At 28.4% G+C, this 18,248-nt stretch overlaps 2 protein-coding genes across 2 annotated transcripts; one reads left to right on the top strand and one right to left on the bottom strand.

Moving 5' to 3' along the window:
• Window positions 1–1,988: 1,988 nt before the first annotated feature.
• Window positions 1,989–10,007, top strand: LOC123291394 (adipocyte plasma membrane-associated protein-like). Its single transcript, XM_044871668.1, has 5 exons — window positions 1,989–2,159; window positions 2,468–2,601; window positions 6,419–6,919; window positions 7,609–8,017; window positions 9,042–10,007. Exons 2-5 carry the CDS (start codon window positions 2,474–2,476, stop codon window positions 9,612–9,614), a joined length of 1,611 nt encoding a protein of 536 aa, XP_044727603.1. The 5' UTR covers window positions 1,989–2,159; window positions 2,468–2,473; the 3' UTR covers window positions 9,615–10,007.
• A 799-nt stretch (window positions 10,008–10,806) lies between these two features.
• On the bottom strand, window positions 10,807–17,042 carry LOC123292653 (alanine--tRNA ligase, mitochondrial). The gene is made up of 13 exons (XM_044873367.1): window positions 16,842–17,042; window positions 16,610–16,783; window positions 16,400–16,545; window positions 16,138–16,332; window positions 15,542–15,686; window positions 15,278–15,417; window positions 14,776–14,923; window positions 13,707–14,313; window positions 12,790–13,276; window positions 12,448–12,649; window positions 12,204–12,352; window positions 11,325–11,526; window positions 10,807–11,082 (listed from the first exon to the last, which is right to left on the bottom strand). Exons 1-13 carry the CDS (start codon window positions 17,040–17,042, stop codon window positions 10,846–10,848), a joined length of 3,033 nt encoding a protein of 1,010 aa, XP_044729302.1. The 3' UTR covers window positions 10,807–10,845.
• Window positions 17,043–18,248: the final 1,206 nt, after the last annotated feature.

Below are 18,248 nucleotides of genomic sequence, written 5' to 3'. Positions count from 1 at the left end.
AATAACAACGGTTAATCTTTATGGCATTAAATAAATTTTGTGTTTTTGAATTTAATTTTTTAGGCATTTAAAAAAAAATATATAAAAAGAAAATTAATGTTTAGATTACAGGCAAACATTAATACCTATTACATTATACCGTTATTTATTTTTTATTCACACAATTAAATTAGAACTTTTTTCGCGGTTTAGTAAATCATACAGAAATGTGATATTACTATATTAAGTGACTATTCAGATATTGAATAAAAAGAAAGTATCATTGGGTCATTGAGTATAATGGGCATTCTGAAAGAGATTAACGTTTCTCAAAAAGCAGTCCTTTTAATTTAAACTATAATAACACTTTCGTGTTCTAATTACACTTAATTTATCCTATGTACCCTGGGCATCAAGTAGATGCAATTATTTCAAAAATATTCCTTTGCTCATTTCAAAATTAAATGATATGGTTATCTGAGTCAGTAGTTTGTACTGTATAATATTCTATGATTTATACTGGCTGCACAAATCTTACTATAAAATCCGGTAAAATTTTTCTTCCTGTGTCCCAAAGTATCCTATCTAAGTACTTTCCATTTTCTTATTTTTTTTTATAATGATGATACTTATTGATGATTTTTGTTGTTTATGTTTGTTATTAGTTTTTTTAAGTTTGATTATTTGCTATTAATTTAATAACAGTCTTTATATTTTCTTATGCATATCTAATTTTTTTACACTGTATTATATTTTATTCCTGCCTCTGTATGTAAAAGGATTCGATCCAAGTATTAATAAATAAATAAACTTAAAAAATAAATAATCGTTTATTTTAATAAATTATAAATAAAGCCTAATAAAGTTTCGTTAAAAAATTATTGAATTATGAACAATAGGTAATCAAATTAATCATTTTATTTAAATATACCGGGTGTATCAAAATATAATATTAAATAATCTAGGGAATGATAATTAGGTATAATAAAACAAACATTTTGGTATAAGAAGCATGTGTCCCGAAACGCTCCTCTTCAGAGCTACAGAAGTTAGAATTTCTGCATACCGTGTCAATTTCGAGCAATTGTTGGTTGGTTTTTTGAGAAATATTTTTGCTATTTAAGATTTTGCTATATCTCTATCGGTTTTGGTTATATTTAGAGCTAATTTTGTTTTTTCTTTAACAGGTTTGATATATCTTTCATTATCTGTTAGAAATAGAACAAACTTTAAATTGCAAAAATGGTTTTCGTAAAAATACCAACGTTTGTTCGAAACAATTTTTCGAAAACTAGCTCTGATAAGTGGAACGTTTCCCAACACATGTTAGGGATGCGAAAATTCTTGTTTTCGTGTACCCTGTATTTATTTGTGACGTATTCAATACCTTGAAAAATTGTTTTAGTCGAATAAATATCATTATTATTAATTATTATAATCCCTTAGATTATTGACCATTTATTAAAATACAACTGGTATAATTTAATTTACTGTAGATAATTATTATAAAGATTGTATAATTTTCATTGAAATAAATTTAGTATAATATAAATGTCTATTCTTCCAAAAAAGAGCAAATTGTCATAGCAGTTAGGCATGTGGAGTAGATGAGGCGTTCCGATGCATTTTTGATATTTTAAATTGAGCGCCTCAAGCTTTTACAGATAGTAGCAAGTTACAGGGTATGAGTGACTCATAGATAAAATTATTTTCTACTTTTTGGTACAATAAAAGCTTGTCCCTTAAAAATAATTCTTTATTAAAAATTTCTTTTAAAAGTAAGCTTAAAACGGGATTTGCTAAGTTTACGCACTGTCATGCGTCGCGAATTTTACTTTCAGGCACCACATGGACGCTGCTGTTCAAAACGACCATTTTTGGAAGAAAAATACTAATTAAAAAATAAAATTGCCCCATTTTCCCATATTAAAAAAATCTCTGCACCTATCTTACCTTTGTAGTAAGTAAATCTCAAAATATGCTATGTAATCATTGAATGTCATACATGATTGCAGAGTTGAGTCCAGTAACCAGTTGGTTTTGTAGTGTTGTTCACAGTAGTGTTTGGTGGCTGTTTGGTGCGGTGTCTTTTATTTATTATTTGTATTCATTTTATTCCAATTGATTGGTGGTGTGTCGAGGACAAATTTATTTTTCATGAACATAGTATTTATTTGATTGTAAGTTTATATTATAATTATATTTAAAGCCGGTTAAATATTTTTTTATGATACTTGGATTGAATTTTATGGATTGATTCCCTGATTTAACTTTTTAAAAACCTATTTTGCATATTTTATTGAACTTTATACCTTATAAGTACTTAATTTTTTTGTCCACAAAAGTAATCAGCAACCTTTTCACCTTAAATAAATAATGAATTTTATTACATCCAACTTTTATAAAAACTCTTCATTGTTTTAACATACATTATAGTGATTTTTTATTCTTGAATTAATAACTTAAGGTGTATTTTTTTCATTTTCAGTAAAAAATGGGTTTCTTTAACTTTAGGAAATTAATTAAATTTTTTACTATGCGGTTTATAGAAGGAATGTTTGTAATTGCTTTAATAGTAATAATGCCTTCTCTACCACCTTATGGAGAATATACAGGATATACGTAAGTTTCAAGAAAACTTGTTTTATTTTATTTTAAGAAATATCCACTTTTAACCTAGAATGACCTCTTTATAATTTTGTCCTAACGGTTTTAATAATGTATGATTTTGAAATTTATAAAAAAAATCTTTGTGCATTGTACAATAAAATCTTTTGCAGGCCGGGTCTGATTGTGGGTTTTTGAAAATCATTCAAAGAAACAATGATTTCTCTGCCTACATGTTTTGACTTTTTGTTTAGTCATTTATTCTTAAATGGTTAAATATAGCTTTTTGTATGCATTTAATTAGGAAAATCGCAAACTTTTAGTTAGTGGGAAAATGCAATTATTTGCTGATGGAAATTTTAGCTTTTTTGTGTACTTATTGCCTGCCAAACCCACCAAATTAGCAATGCCATACAATGATTACGAATATGAATTTTTCGGCTAAAATGAAATATAAATACTAAATCGAATTTATTTAAAAATTTGAATTATAAAAGAAAATTCAATTTTCTGTGGAGGATTTGGAACAATTTTCCAGTTTAGCGAACCTTCTTAAATGGAGTAGAAATGTTATGCAAGTTAAATTATTATCTTGTTTTTTTTTATAACTAGTAGTCATGACAACGCCACTTATTTTATGAATTATTATTGAAATTAAAATATTAGGACCTTCTTACACGGATGCAATTTTTTTTCCATGAGTTAGTTTGTAATCAGGTCAGTTTTCGTCGATATTTCTAAAACTAATGTTATTAAACTAGTCAACAACTAGTAGCAAATTTAGTTTACAACCAAAATTGTGGAGGGGTCCTGAGACCTTTATAGTAAAATATAATAAAAAAACCGTTGTTGAAAACACACAAGTTTAATTTAATTGTGCTTAAAGAAGTTCGATACAAAAATAATATTTAATCTCGTAATGTAATTTACTTACGTTCGAATTTTAGTACTTAAGGGATACTCTAAATAATAAACAAGTAAAGGAAACAAATAAGTGAGTCAATTATTTAAATACTTTCCATATGCTTGAGTGAGTACTAAGGTTTGAATTATTTATTAAATTACACAAAATAATCCTGACCTGAATATGAAATGGTGATGAATGCATAGATTTTATGAAAACAAGTGGTAGGAATTATTGACATTGACTACAGTATGGGCAAATTTGACCGAAACTCAATATCTATGAGATTAATACAGTTCCTTATGTAAATTCCCATTATTTTCGAAAAATCAAAAGCTGACTTTTCTTTAAAACAAGTGAAAACAAACAATTGACTAAGTAAAGAAAGATAGCCACTCTTACACACAAGGTAATACGAGTGTCTATCTTCTCACTTCCTCAGTAGGAACAGTATACACTATTAACAAAAAACACATACCATACAATGTTACTAACCTAATTGGCGTCCGCACGGGTAAAAAAAGTGATGTTTACAAAAACAAATTTCAAACAAAAATTGTTTTAAAACATTTTTTACATTTAAACTATTGTTCTATCTCTAACGGTTTACAAGATGGATCCTACGAATTGAAGACCTTAACCTATGCTCTCTGAAGACCTATGTTGCTCTTTTACGAACTCGACTTCACCTTTTACGTCCTAAGCACGCTATAAAAATTTTAGCTTGGTATCTCTTTTCCTTTTTGAATTATCGTGTCGACAGGCGGGTAGACATCCGGAAATGGATTATTTAGGTGATTTTATGAACACCTATACCTATACCAAAACTTTGTTCGTAGCATCAACATTTTTAAGCGTTACAAATTTGGGACTAAACTTAGTATACCTTGATATATTTCCTATATACATGGTATAAAAAAAAAATACAGTCGAAGTGATAACCTCCTCCTTTTTTGTTTGAAGTCGGTTAAAAATTAGTTGTTGTTTAAAAACTAAACATGTAACTGAATGTAATAAAATCAGTTTTATTGAGGTAATTATTATTTATTTTCGTTTATTGTTTTACTGATATGGCTTGCGTTCCTTTATTACACCAGCACGATGCTACACTGCTGAAGACGTCTGTTGATAAGAAAATTATTCAATTGACGGCTTTCACCAATACGGAAAACAAATGTGTGGTTTATCAGAAAACAAACGTTTTAAAATTAATCTTAATTAATTTCCATCATTTGATAAAATAAAAGAGAAAGAATATGCCACCTTGGGGCTACAGAATGATTTTCGTGATTGATTTGCCAAAAATGATTAGTTAAAAACATTAGCCTATAACAAATAAAATTAATCCGATTACAAGTGTTTTTAAACATTCTGCAACTACACCTCGACAACCAGCGCTGTGGCCATAATTTTCCTTTCAGTAATTACTTATTTCGACGTATTGTAAAAAATGTCTACTAGGCTAATGAATCTTATGCTGCTCTATATTTAAAAAAAATCCATTTAACTCTCTTAATTACGGAAATAATTTAATAAAATCAGTTTTGTTTGAGTTAATGGCTATTATACTAACAAAGAAAAATATAAATTTATTATATTGAACATAAAACAATTATTAGTTATCTTCTTTTATTGTTTTAATGATATGGCTTGCGTTACTTTAAAGCAGTAGCATGCTTCTACACGGTTAAGACGTCCCCCAATACGGAAAACAAATGTCGGGAAAAATATGTTTTTAATTTAATGCTAATTTTTTCTCATCATTTGATAAAATAAAAGAAAACAAATATGTCGCCTTGCTATTCGCTTTGGAGTACTTTCAAAGTTGTAGAAAGGCTGCCAAGTGCAGGGCGTCGACATACAGATAATTTATCTTTTTCCTTCTTCATAGTATTTCGGAGTAACGTATTATTACTAACTTTGTATAACTATTACTACTTGTTGTATATCGTTCATACTATTGCTCTGTGTATAATACATATGCACGGTGAGCTACAGTCGTTAGTCGAACCTCTGTAAGATAGAGTTTATCGACCAAATTTTTCTTCTATATGCCTCATTTATAAAGAGCTTTATGTTTTATAAAAAGAGGTGTATGAATATAATAGAATAAGCTATTATTATTGTCAGTTGTACAATGAATGAATGCAATACTTTAAATAGCAGTTCTCAGCCTATAAGAGTTAGAGGTATCTACAAAATTTTTGAGAAAGGTTTTTTGAGACATAAAATAAAAATATCTGGTTATCTCTCTTGCTGATTGAAGTTTGCCGGTAATTATTTCACCAAAATATATTTATTTTCATTATATCGTGAGGATTAGAGTTACTTTATTTCACGAAAAACCATTAAAATTTATTATCAACTTTTAATAAATAAATAAAAAAAAATTTATTACTTTTAGTTTATATTAAAATTTTTTCACACCTCCGTGTAGAAGGTGTTTACTTTCGTCCCACTGTGCAAAAAGAAGTTGCCGTTTTCTGCCTCCGTCGAAGAGAAAAATCTCATGTTTTCAGACTCGGCCGCGGGCGACAATGAATCTGAGATCTTTTATCCCTAGATGTGTAATATACTGTTAATATTTGAATACTGATCTAGTTAATAAGTTCAAGTAGACCTTTTCATTTTAAAAAGTGATAACCTTTCGGACACTTTGTTGAAAAACTAATGTGATAAAATGAATAACAAATATCTTGTGTCTTTGTCCAACTTATTAATGTCTGTCCGAAACAATAATGAATTGTAATTGAAATGAAAAGGTCTATTGGTGAAATATAAAAATAATGATCGTATAAGCAATTTAAGATAAATTTAAGGGTTTTCCTCCACTCCTAATACTTGTTTTCCTCTTCTTCTGATTTCATTCAATCAAATTTCATTATAATAACTAAAAATTTTGTATTGAATATTATTTTTTCATTTTAGTATAACACCACCTAAACCACTTGAAGGTTCGTTAGCTGTAAACACATTATTAGAAAAAGCAGAAAAATTGTTTGAAGGAAAAATATCAGGGCCAGAATCATTTACCGATTATAATGGTGAATTGTATATGTCAGTGGTTGGTGGACAAGTTTTAAAATATAATCCACGACTAGACAAATTATCATTAGTAGTTTCATTTTCATCGGATAAATGTGTAGGATATCACACAGAACCAGAATGTGGACGACCATTAGGACTTAAATTTGACAATAATGGCAATCTGTTTGTAATAGAAACGTATTCTGGAATATGGAAAGTTGATGTCAAAACTGGTAAAAAACAATTGTTGATATCTAAAAAAGATGAAATTGATGGAAAACCAATCAATTTACCCAACGCTTTAGCCATTGCTAAAAATGGTGATATTTATTGGACAGATTCTTCATCTGAATATGAATTGAGAGATATTATTTACAGTTTAATTGCTGATGGAACTGGAAGGTAAGTTCACTAGTTCTTTAAATTGCATTTATTTAGTTGATAAAAATAGATTAAAGTTATCGGTACATATGTTCAAGTTCATTATCACTAAAATGTTTTGTTAGTTAATCAAATCAAAATATTTATTTAAACTTATTCTATCAGCGTCATGTAAGATTATAAAGTAAATACTGTTATTTATATTCAAGTATCATAGCCAAGGTTGTTTGGCCAACTCGTTAAAAAAACGTTAATTGTCATTTAAAAAAACAGTAGAACAGCGAGCATGCATTTGTTGACGACTTAAACCTTATAAATATAGATCGAAATAGCAATATTTTTAAATTTTGTCACAAACCTTTTGACCTTCTCCCTGCCTTTGTCACATAATTTTACATTTCGTTGACCACCTCTCGACGTAATTTATGGATAATCCCTTATGTGATAATTTTTTTCGTTTAAATAATCGATTTTTTACAATTTTAAATCATCAATAAGTATAAAACTGTTGTTCTTGGAGCATTTCCCGGTCCAAGACACTTTTTACCCTGATTTAGAATTATTTTTATTACACTGTGTAATTTATATTCCCAAATTTTTAAAAATTAAACGACTTTTATCCGTGAAAGCAATAGAGTTATTTTAAATATGGTAATCGTATAATACGATTCGATTAGACAGGAAATTTGATACTTAAATTTTTTTTATAGATTATTCCGCTATTCAGCTGCTACGAAAAAGAATGAAGTATTAATTGATAAAATAAATTTTGCAAATGGTGTTTCCCTTTCCGAAAAAGAAGATTTTGTTATAGTGTGTGATTTAGTTAAAAGCCGTGTTTTACGATACTATCTTCAAGGACCAAAGAAAGGTACACATGATGTATTTATAGATGGAATTCCTGGTTTACCTGATAATATTTCATCGAATAAACGTGGTGGATTTTTTATTGGTTTAGTCATGAGCCACGATGCGAATCATCCTAATTTACTTCAAGTATTTTCAAGATTTTCGTTAATTCGTAAATTAGTTGCACGACTTATTGGTTTAATTGATTTTGGATTGAAGACAATCAATGATTACTATCCTAATTATTATGCAGCAGTTGGAATGCATTACGTAAGTTAAAATACATTTAATGAATTAAAGCGGTTTTTTAGTAAAAAAAAATTCCAAAACATTTCCTATTGCAATGAATTTTCAATCAATCAAAATGAATCGAAAATAGTCGAAAATTTGACAACTTAAAGTGTCGGACACTTCGGTATTTAATTTTTGTGCAAAATAAATGTTGAGCAATTGTTTTTAAGTTTATCATAAGTTCAGACTTCACGATATTTAAATTATCTGCTGAAAACAAGTAACAATAATAAAATATTATTAAGATGCTCTGATTAACCCTCATAAGTAGATAAAACCTTTTTTTTTTTTTTTAAATATTTGTTTAGTCTTAAAATATTGCAATAAGTTGTATCTATCTGGCGATTACCCTTTATTATATCTTAGAACAAAGGTTGCATTAACTAAGCATACTTAATTCATATACGTGTGATAACAGTTTAATTATTTTTAAAATAATTGCAATGTTTAAAAATTTTCCCTTTCTAGGAGTCAATTTTTTAATGCCTCAAATAAAGAATTTCTTGAGAAATATGATGATTTATTTTATTTCGCAAGTAGTATTCCAATTAAAATAACCAAGCCAATTGAAATAACTTTTTCTCAAACTTTAATGGAAAAATTTAAAAAACGTCAGTCACATACTTTATTAAAACTTAATTCGATAGATAGATGAGATTGCATCTAAATATAGAAAAATCTGATGCGGTAAAAGAGCAGTAAAAAACTGAAATCTACACTGGACAAGTAGGACTGCACGCACTAAATTTACTTTTTGTACTCAAATTACCATTTGCGTTAGTTAGGTATTACCCAACTGTCTTATGTGCGTACTCGAATGTTAAAAGCACTTATGCAATTTATTTCTCTACTGTGCAATTGAATATTTTGCACAGTATTCAATTGTTTATCCATAAAAAAAATTAAAAATTTATCAAACGCTAAAACATGAGTTCATATGTAGTTTCTTATCAGAGATTGATTTGTTAAAAATAGGTTTTAATTTGAGAATTTTTTATTTAAGGTTGGAATGCTCAGACCAATGCCATTAATCACACCAAAACGATCTACTGTCCTAGAAATTGATAATGATGGTAACATAATTCGAAGTTTTCATGCATTAAATGGAATAATATCGAATATTTGTGAAGGATATGTTTTTGATAACCACTTATATTTGGGATCACCTTATAACGATTATTTAGCACGGGTAAAATTAAGTATTCTTGGTATCAATCTAAATGAAAAACCAATACGCGTCACACAAGAGTCAGCCACAAAACAACAACCAACAACTACACCAAAACCAACAACAACTACACCAAAACCGACAACAACTACGCCAAAACCTACAACAACAACGCCAAAACCTACAACAACCACTCCTAAACCAACAACTACCCCAAAACCAACTACTACACCAAAACCAACTACTACTCCAAAACCAACTACTACTCCAAAACCGACAACTACTCCAAAACCGACAACTACTCCAAAACCAACTACAACATCCCCAAAACCTAAACCTACAACAGTGCCGCCCAGCCAACAAGCACCTTCGCCATCAAAACCAGTAAAAATAAAGAACGAGTTATAAGAATAAATAACGGGAGTTAGAATATATTGAATGATGGTGGCAGAAAAGAAGAAATCTGGTCCATTCTACCATAATAATAACTGTGAAGTGAATTTTCCAGGACTTCGAACATTTATTAGATCTATTTTGTTGAAATCGCATTTTCTTTAAAAATAATTATTTAAAACATATTCCATTCAATTTTTTTTAAATGAACGTACGTTTCTTTCGGTTTTATAATTGGTTGTTTAAGTTGTTCAAATTTCAAGTTCACTTTTAAGAACTTTCTTTTGATGTTCAAATACGATTCTTAGTTTTGCGTATTAAATCTGCCAAATTCTTGAATGAAAATTATCTTGTAACCTGTGATAATTTCCTAAGTACGAAAAAAAAACTTTTCAACTTTTTAAAAGAAAACTAGTTCATTTACCAATAAATTTGAAATTTGAACATCTTACTGTGATGTATATATATAAAATTAATCACATTCCGATAAGCATTTTTATAAGCATATATAGATATTATTATTGAATTTGTATACAAAATATATTTATTAATATATTTAGCAATAAATTATTTGTTAAATAAATTTAATTATTTGAAAATTTTTTTAACGAAAAAAAAAGAAAATGAACCTACGTTGCTTAAAAACTAAATTACAACCTACCCTCGATAACTCGAATCTCACAAAGGAAATAAATAACTGGAACCATTGAGGTTGGAACTATCGAGATTTAAAATAAACTTCAATTTATAAAGATCCTAATGTGTGAGCTTCGTGGAATTAATGCATAAATATCGAATTCAAAATCTTTTTATTCTGGTATTGTTAAATGGTAGACTCATGGAACAGTGAGTGTTATTTTCGTATTTGGTATAGCTCTGGAGAAAATTTGAAGGTAAGGAAATCGAAATTTCTACCTTTCTTGGCAGGTTTTGACTTGATATATTTGAATTATATAAATAACACTAATGGAAAACACCGTTAAGTAATGAAAAAAATATACTTAATTAAGTTTCAAGTTATGGAGATCTATAATATTAGATTAATTCGGAGAGTTTATGGAGCAAATATTCCTCGTCTCTTGTCATTTGTTGAAATAGCAATGCGAAATAGCTCTTGTGGTAGAGCGTCATTATATTAATGTCAAACAAGTTTATGAAGTAACTTCTATTATGTTGTTTTTGGGTTTACTCTATTAAAAAATATAAATTATTTTGGGGATGCCAACTTTTTTATTAATACAATCATTTACATATTCGATCGAAATTTATGTACTTTATTTAAATGATTTTCAGCATATTTATTGGCAGAATCCATTGCTACTTGTAATAGAACATCCCATTGATCTTTGCTAACTTTTGATTCTTTCATATTGCAAACATACAACGGATCTTGACCTTTTGGTGCTGATACATTACCAGAAAATATGGTACCTATTGTCAATTTCATCCATTTCTCGGCATTAAAATCATCAGTCACGTAATTCTAAAATTACAAAAAAAAAAAAAGAAGCATATTATTTTATGATTCAGATTTTTTTTGTTGGAAAATATATTTAATTGTTTAAACCGAAACTGAATTTTTTTAAATACAAATTCCATTCAGTTAGTTTTAGCCTTCCATACAATTTATTTATGAAGATCCAGAATTAACAGTTCTAGTAGTAAACTAGAACCAGCTACGTGGAACTAAGCAAATACGTGAAAGTAATAAAGTTATTATTTTACCTTAGGAACACAACAACGAGCTTTAACTGTACCATCAGAATATGCTAAAACAACTATGGGTAAATTACTACAACATCTGGTAGCCTTTTGTAATGAAACTCCTGGTACTATAGAACTAGATCTTAAATAATGTACGACCCATGGCTTTTCGCTAATATTTACTTCTTCAACGGCTGATTTTATTTCCATTTCCATTAATTCCCTGTATAAATTTAAAATAAAACTTTTATCTTTGCAACACTAACAGAAACTGTCAATCACACGCTAACAATGTTGGTTAGTAAAAAAAGTTCAGAAGTTTGATCTACATAAAACTTTGTTCCAAAGATTTGCTCTATGTACAAAAATTATAATTGGGTTTGCTTCAATTGCACTTAAATCGCACAAACTGATTGACAATTTTTTACAATTTAAATGTTCTTGAATCGAAAGCTGTTACAATTTTTAAATCTTTTAAGTTAATGACGAAGCTTTATGTATATCAAATTCCAAACCTTTCCAATGTGTACGAAAATTTCAAGATAATGTTACTAACATCATGTAGGTACACCACTTTATCAACTTTGAATACGTTTTATATTCTTGATCATTGCCTATCTAATAAATCCCAAAATTTTAAACATTATTTCGTGTAGAATAAAAATTATCCGACTGGGCTAGAATTGTTATTTGAAGGAATTACAACAATTTGATGTGTGTAATTTGTCTTTTAAGTTTTAGTCAATGATCCTTTTTTGAGCTACGTGCGGAATTTTTGAGTTTGTACTTTTTTCATTTCTACATGCAGCTACAATATCTGCTTCATAATATACAGGTTGTCATTGTAGAAAAACTAACTAGAAATAGGAAAACTTAGACTAGAGATAGGAAAAAAATTACCTTAAATTTTGTCGGTCTGTTTGCTTAAACGTGTTTTTTAAATTATTAAGTACATTTACACATTTCATATGAACGTTGTAAGGGATTATATTTTCGGTATCATTTAAAATCTTACTTAAGTTTTTCAAGTGTCTTTTTGTTTCCTCAGTCTTTTTCATAAAAAGAAAAAATAATAATAACAATAACAATAATATCAAAATTTCATACAAGAAACTTATTGTATAGGTATTTATTTTCCTGGTACCTTGTGTTTATTTAATTCCAATTCGTGATACAAATTATTAACGAATTTTTCAATTTCATTCCCTTTTTCTTTTACTTGAATAGCTTTTTCTCCAGTAACAGCTTTTAAACTATACGACGCTCGACCATTTTGTTTGAATGATATTACACAAAAATCTAATATATGTGATGTATTTTTTACATGAGTACCGCAACAAGCCTCCCTAAAATAATTAAAAAATTTCGAATCATTAATCTAGATTCAAATTGAATTAAATATTCTTTGAAATAATTTTGCTTGAAATACTTTAAATTATAATTTTCGCATATTCGCATATACCAATTTTGTACAAACAATACATACCTAGATTGAAAATCAGAATTAACAATTTCAACTAAACGAATACCATTAGCTGGATATACTTCGCCAGGAAGTAACACCACATCATTTACTAACAAGTCATTTTCATTTATTACATGTGTATTTACTATAATATTTCGATCAATCACATCGCGAACAATTTCTTCAACATTATCAATATAATCAGATGTCAATAGTTTTCCAAAAACAAAGATATCAAATTTTAAGTCCTTTGCTGTAACTCGACTTGATTTTTGACAAATGGTTGAAGTAGGTAACACTTTTTTGATTGCGGCATTTAAAATATGTGTGCTTGAGTGATTTTTCATGTTTGACATCCGATGAATGCGATCAATTTTCATAATAGCTTTTTCTTTTGCAGATACTACTGCATTGGGCGTTAAAAATGAACCGCTATGTATAATATATCCTTCACAATTTTGAACACTTTCGACTTGAAATACTTTGCCATCTTCAAAATTGATTAGACCTTGAAAAATAAATTTTATTGAGTTCGAATCAATAACTTAGTCACAAAAGCTTGATAATTATTCTCTCTTCTGACTTATTTTCTAAATAACCCCTCTCTTATTTCTATATCGTTTATTTAATAAAAAAATATATGAATATATTTTTTAATTATTAAAAAATTGAATTTATAGGGATCGGGGCCCTTCGTACGCGGAGCACATTCATACAGTAGCATGGTACCTATTTGTAGCATGGTGGTTTATTTATTTCGAAAGGGGAGAAAAACGAACCTTAACGTTTCCTAAATTGACTCATGATCTTGGATGAAAATGATAATAGATTTATTTATAATAAAAATTTTCTATTCCTGAAGAAATTTCCTTATTTGAGCTACATAAAAGTTCGTTATTTGGTATTATATATTGTTATTTATAAAATTATGATAATACCTTTATCACTCTCTTGTCCACCAGCTTCACAATAAAAACATGTATTATCAAATATTATTGAACAGTTTTTTTCGTTACTCTTCATCACAAGTGATTTGCCATGTTCTACAATACATTTCACATTTGCATTCACATCATAGAATTGATAACTTTCATTATCAACAGAATAGTTATACTTATACGAATCATTTGTTGGTAAAATATTTTGTCTTTGTAAAATGGTCTTTAAATTAAGTAACAAATTTTGTTCCGATGGAAAACTGTGACTAAATTTTGTTTTGTTACGTATGGTTTTTATTTCTTCATCAAAACCATGCCAATCAACAGGAAGATTAAATAATTTCGACATTTCGATTATTTTATTCTTATCCAAACCATACGTATCGTATAATTTAAATGCTAATTTTGCTGGAATATTGTCTAATTTATGGCCATTATGTTGCAGTTTAAGAACTTCTTTATAACCTAATACAAAATTGGAAACTTCTGCAGCGTCTATTGTAGATTCTAATTCAGGATTTTTAATAAGGATATTCATCCATTCAGGTGGTGTATTGGCACGTAATGATTTTAAAACGTCTTCTTCATATGATAAAATATTTTGAATCTAGAAAATAAATATTAATTTTATATCAAGATAGTCGTGTGCTTGTGTTCCACTTAAGTACGCTAACTACCGGATTAAATAGAAATTACTTAAGGCAGGTCTAAGTTTTAAAGCTGATAATTTGCCTTTCTAAATTATTTTGAAATCACAAAATGATTTTTAGATTTTATATCTTTAATCGACCATTGATTTAAAATAAAGATGAGATGTTGTCAATTTGTTTTTAAAAAAGAAACTACCCAGAGTCAAAAGGTAAGCGGCGCAATCCCCGCAATTTGTATTAAATTTTATTTTCAATATGCAAATATTAATGACTGCTTTAAAAATTAAATAAAAAATTATCTAAAGTTGTCTTAAAGCACTACCATTTCCTACCACCGCAAAATATCACTTTTATTTAGGAAAAAACCTTTTCAACAAAATATTATTCATCAACTGGGTTATTAGTGAATTGAATCATACCTGTTGTGTATTTTTAATTAATTCAGGGTATGTTTCTCCTAAAATATCGATCACACTTTCTGAAATATCGTGTAAAAATTTGTCTTGTTTTTGAAAAAATCGTTCCCTTAAAATCATTGACTTTCGTATAATTTTTCTTAATTTATAACTGTAAAATAATTTAATTCATATCAGATATTTTTAAGTTATTTAATTTTTTATAATACAACTTATTTTATCCGCATATACCCAAGTTTCGTGTTTGTTAACATTAAGCATGTGTTCTGAAATTCAATCCAGCTTCAATTATTATGGTGGCATGGCTTATTATTCAATCAGATGCAGTCTTTCTATGCCTGGCAGTTAAGCTAGCTTGATTTCAAAACAATACTTAATAAAACTACAAGTAAAACTTTCGATCCAGTTCTGACATTAAAATTTATTGCCCAAAGGAAACATAACCGGGTTCATTCGGTATACGCAAATAAAAAATCGTTTCGGAAGTCACTAATTAAAATATTACTTTTCTTCAGGTATCATTCCATCTGATAAACAAATCGTTGCCATTCGTCCATGATCGGCAATAATACGATACGCTGTATCAAGTCCATTTATATCATCTATTCCATATTTGCCGCAATATTTAGGAATATGTTTATTTGCCTAAACAAAAGGTAAATAAAAATTTTTAATGAAAAAGCTACAAGTATGTGGAAGTTAATTTTCAAATAAGTTACCAAATAGTGAATTTTTCAGTTCAATAAAATGAGTACTTACTAAAACTCACCATATGAATGGTATTAAAAATTGGTAAAAATAAATCAGTCTCATAATTAGAATTTTTTCCTTGGAGTAAAGCCGTTAATCGCTCAAATCCCATTCCAGTGTCAACAAATTTTTGTGATAATTTATTTATTAATCCATTTTTATCTCTGAAGTATGTGAAGAAAATTTATTTTAATATAGAACTTTAATATTAATTTTCAATTTTAACATCAAAAATGAATGCAGAATTACAAGTGAGACCTTTAAAACTTGAAGGTGATTTTTTGTGAAAAATTTCCTATACTTAGCCTTCTTTACATTACTAACAATAGCTGAAAAACTAACATCCGAAAGTACACACAAATCTTATATATTATTTCTCTATCCTATTGAAGACCTATTGAAGACTTCCTGACTAAAAATGTACCGCTTAGGAAAAAACAGGCTAGAGAAATAATATTAAGTTCTAATTTTTTTCATTATGCAATTTGTATATCATAATTGTAATAAAATTGCCTATAAATTAAAATTACTCTACTACTACTTAAAACTAGAAAATGTAAATCTGAAGAATTGTTGTCTCACTTGTAAAGTTTCTAGGATTTGCGCCTGTTTTACCTATTAAACTGAATAAAAACGATATTCCACAGCTCAGTTAAATTCGAAAAACCTTTATTTACATCACTTGATCGATTCAAGTTGCTGCCTGTGTGATCTACATGTATTTCTGTACAGGGACCACAAGGACCAGTTAAACCCATTTCCCAAAAATTATCTTTTATTCCAAAAGGAATTATGTGATCTTCTTTTACTCTATACAAAACAAAACAAAAAAAATATCAGCTTCATCCCTAAAAAAATGTAAATAAAAAATGTTTACCCAATTGTTCTCCAAATATCTAACGTTTCTAGATCTGCTTCTAAACCTAGAGAAGCATTGCCTTCAAAATATGTCACATATAAGTTCGATGGATTTAGTTTATATGGACCAGTTAAAAGTGCCCAAGCTAATTCACATGCTTCTCGCTGAAAATATTGATCGAGTAATTAATAAATGCTATTAAATTGGTTAAAGTTCTATAACAATTACTTTGAAATAAGCCCCAAAAGACCAATTTCCTAGCATTTCGAAAAAAGTATGATGATATCCATCGGTACCAACTACATCCAAATCGTTATGTTTACCACCAACTCGAATACATTTTTGTGAATTTGCCACTTTAGAGAATGGTGGTGTACGAAGTCCCAAAAAAATATTTTTAAACTAAAACAAAAAAGACTATAAAATATACCATTAACAATTTAATTAGGATATTAAATACTTGATTCATTCCTGCATTTACAAAAAGTAAAGATGGATCACAATATGGTATAACCGGACTAGATTTAACAAATGAATGTCCATTTTGCTCGATAAAATAATTGAAAAACAATTTACGAATTTGTTTTGAATTGTTGAATTGGTTTGTTTTTGAGTAATATCGTTTGAAAACGGGAAATGTTTTAGTACTATGTGCTAACATTGTAGATGAAATATTAATTACAAATTATCAAAAAAAAAATTAATATATTAACATTTTTATAGATTAATGTTATTTGATAAGTTATCAAATAAAAATATTATAAAATAAATTGAAGAATGCGTATTTTTATTATTATTTATTTTTAAAATTACATCAGCACAATGTTTGAGGTTAGAATATTGTTTACTGAATTTTCATAGACGTCATGTAGATACTGTACTCTACTATATGCATTGGTATGGGTTTACTAATAGACTTATTTTAGAAAATTGAAACTGCCGCGGCCGCATAGATAAATATGGTAATAAGGTGCATGCATCTGGTGGCCAGGACGACCTAGTTGTAAACCTCATACTCACGATCAATTCTAAATTGCCAGAAAATGCGTCCAAAATGATCTGGTTATAGGGCTTATTTATAGAGCATTTCTCTAAATTTGTCATGAAATGCATCCAAAATCGGTTATCGAAAGTTTTCGAGGTCGCTAAACTTGAGTATGATATCTAAATGATTAATGTTATCAAGTGGTCATAGTGCCCGGCAAGCTGAAATTTTTATAGCGTGCTCAGGACATAAAAAGTGAGCCGAGTTCGTAAATGAGCAACTTGGGTCAAATGGATCTTGCAAACCATTAGAGATAGAATAAAAGTTTTAATTTAAAAAACGTTCCTTATAAAAAATTGTTTATAAACAAGTGAAAACAAACAATTGACTGAGTTAATTGTTGAAATACCATGTATAGGCAGTGTTGATAACTCTGTCACATTTCACATACATACATATCTGACATATTTAACTGATATTCTCATATAATGCGCAAGTGTTGATACGCAATTGTTTTTTTTGACGTCACGTAAATAACAAAAGATATTCACTTTGATATTCCTATATTAATACATACTATAAAATTTGTACCTAATTAACGCCCTCGTGGGTAAACAGTGATGTTTACAAAAAAATGTTTCAAACAAAAGTTGTTTATTTTTTTGTAAGGAACATTTTTTACATTTAAACTTTTATTCTATCTCTAACGGTTTACAACATGGGTACTACGGACCCATGACCCAATTGACCCATGTTGCTCATTTACGAACTTGACCTCACTTTTTACGTCCTAAGCACGCTGTAAAAATTTCAGCTTGATATCTCTTTTCGTTTTTGAGTAATCGTGACCACAGACGGACGGCCGGACGGACGGACAACCGG

This window comes from Chrysoperla carnea, chromosome 2 (genome assembly GCF_905475395.1).
Source record: "Chrysoperla carnea chromosome 2, inChrCarn1.1, whole genome shotgun sequence".
NCBI classification, from domain to species: Eukaryota; Metazoa; Arthropoda; class Insecta; order Neuroptera; family Chrysopidae; genus Chrysoperla; species Chrysoperla carnea.
The sequence above is the reverse complement of the archived record's forward strand: the minus strand, read 5'-3'. Positions and strand labels throughout refer to the sequence as shown.

Bases quoted from the DNA above. Each gene is read 5' to 3' on its own strand.
- LOC123291394 (XM_044871668.1), top strand. From the start codon at position 2,474: ATGGGTTTCTTTAACTTTAGGAAATTAATTAAATTTTTTACTATGCGG. The intron at 2,602-6,418 runs GTAAGTTTCAAG...TTTTCATTTTAG, and splicing joins GGAGAATATACAGGATATAC to TATAACACCACCTAAACCAC. The intron at 6,920-7,608 runs GTAAGTTCACTA...TTTTTTTTATAG, and splicing joins ATTGCTGATGGAACTGGAAG to ATTATTCCGCTATTCAGCTG.
- LOC123292653 (XM_044873367.1), bottom strand. From the start codon at position 17,042: ATGTTAGCACATAGTACTAAAACATTTCCCGTTTTCAAACGATATTAC. The intron at 15,687-16,137 runs GTAAAACAGGCG...CACATACTTCAG, and splicing joins GTTTTTATTCAGTTTAATAG to AGATAAAAATGGATTAATAA. The intron at 11,527-12,203 runs GTAATTTTTTTC...AAATTTATACAG, and splicing joins ACAGACCGACAAAATTTAAG to GGAATTAATGGAAATGGAAA.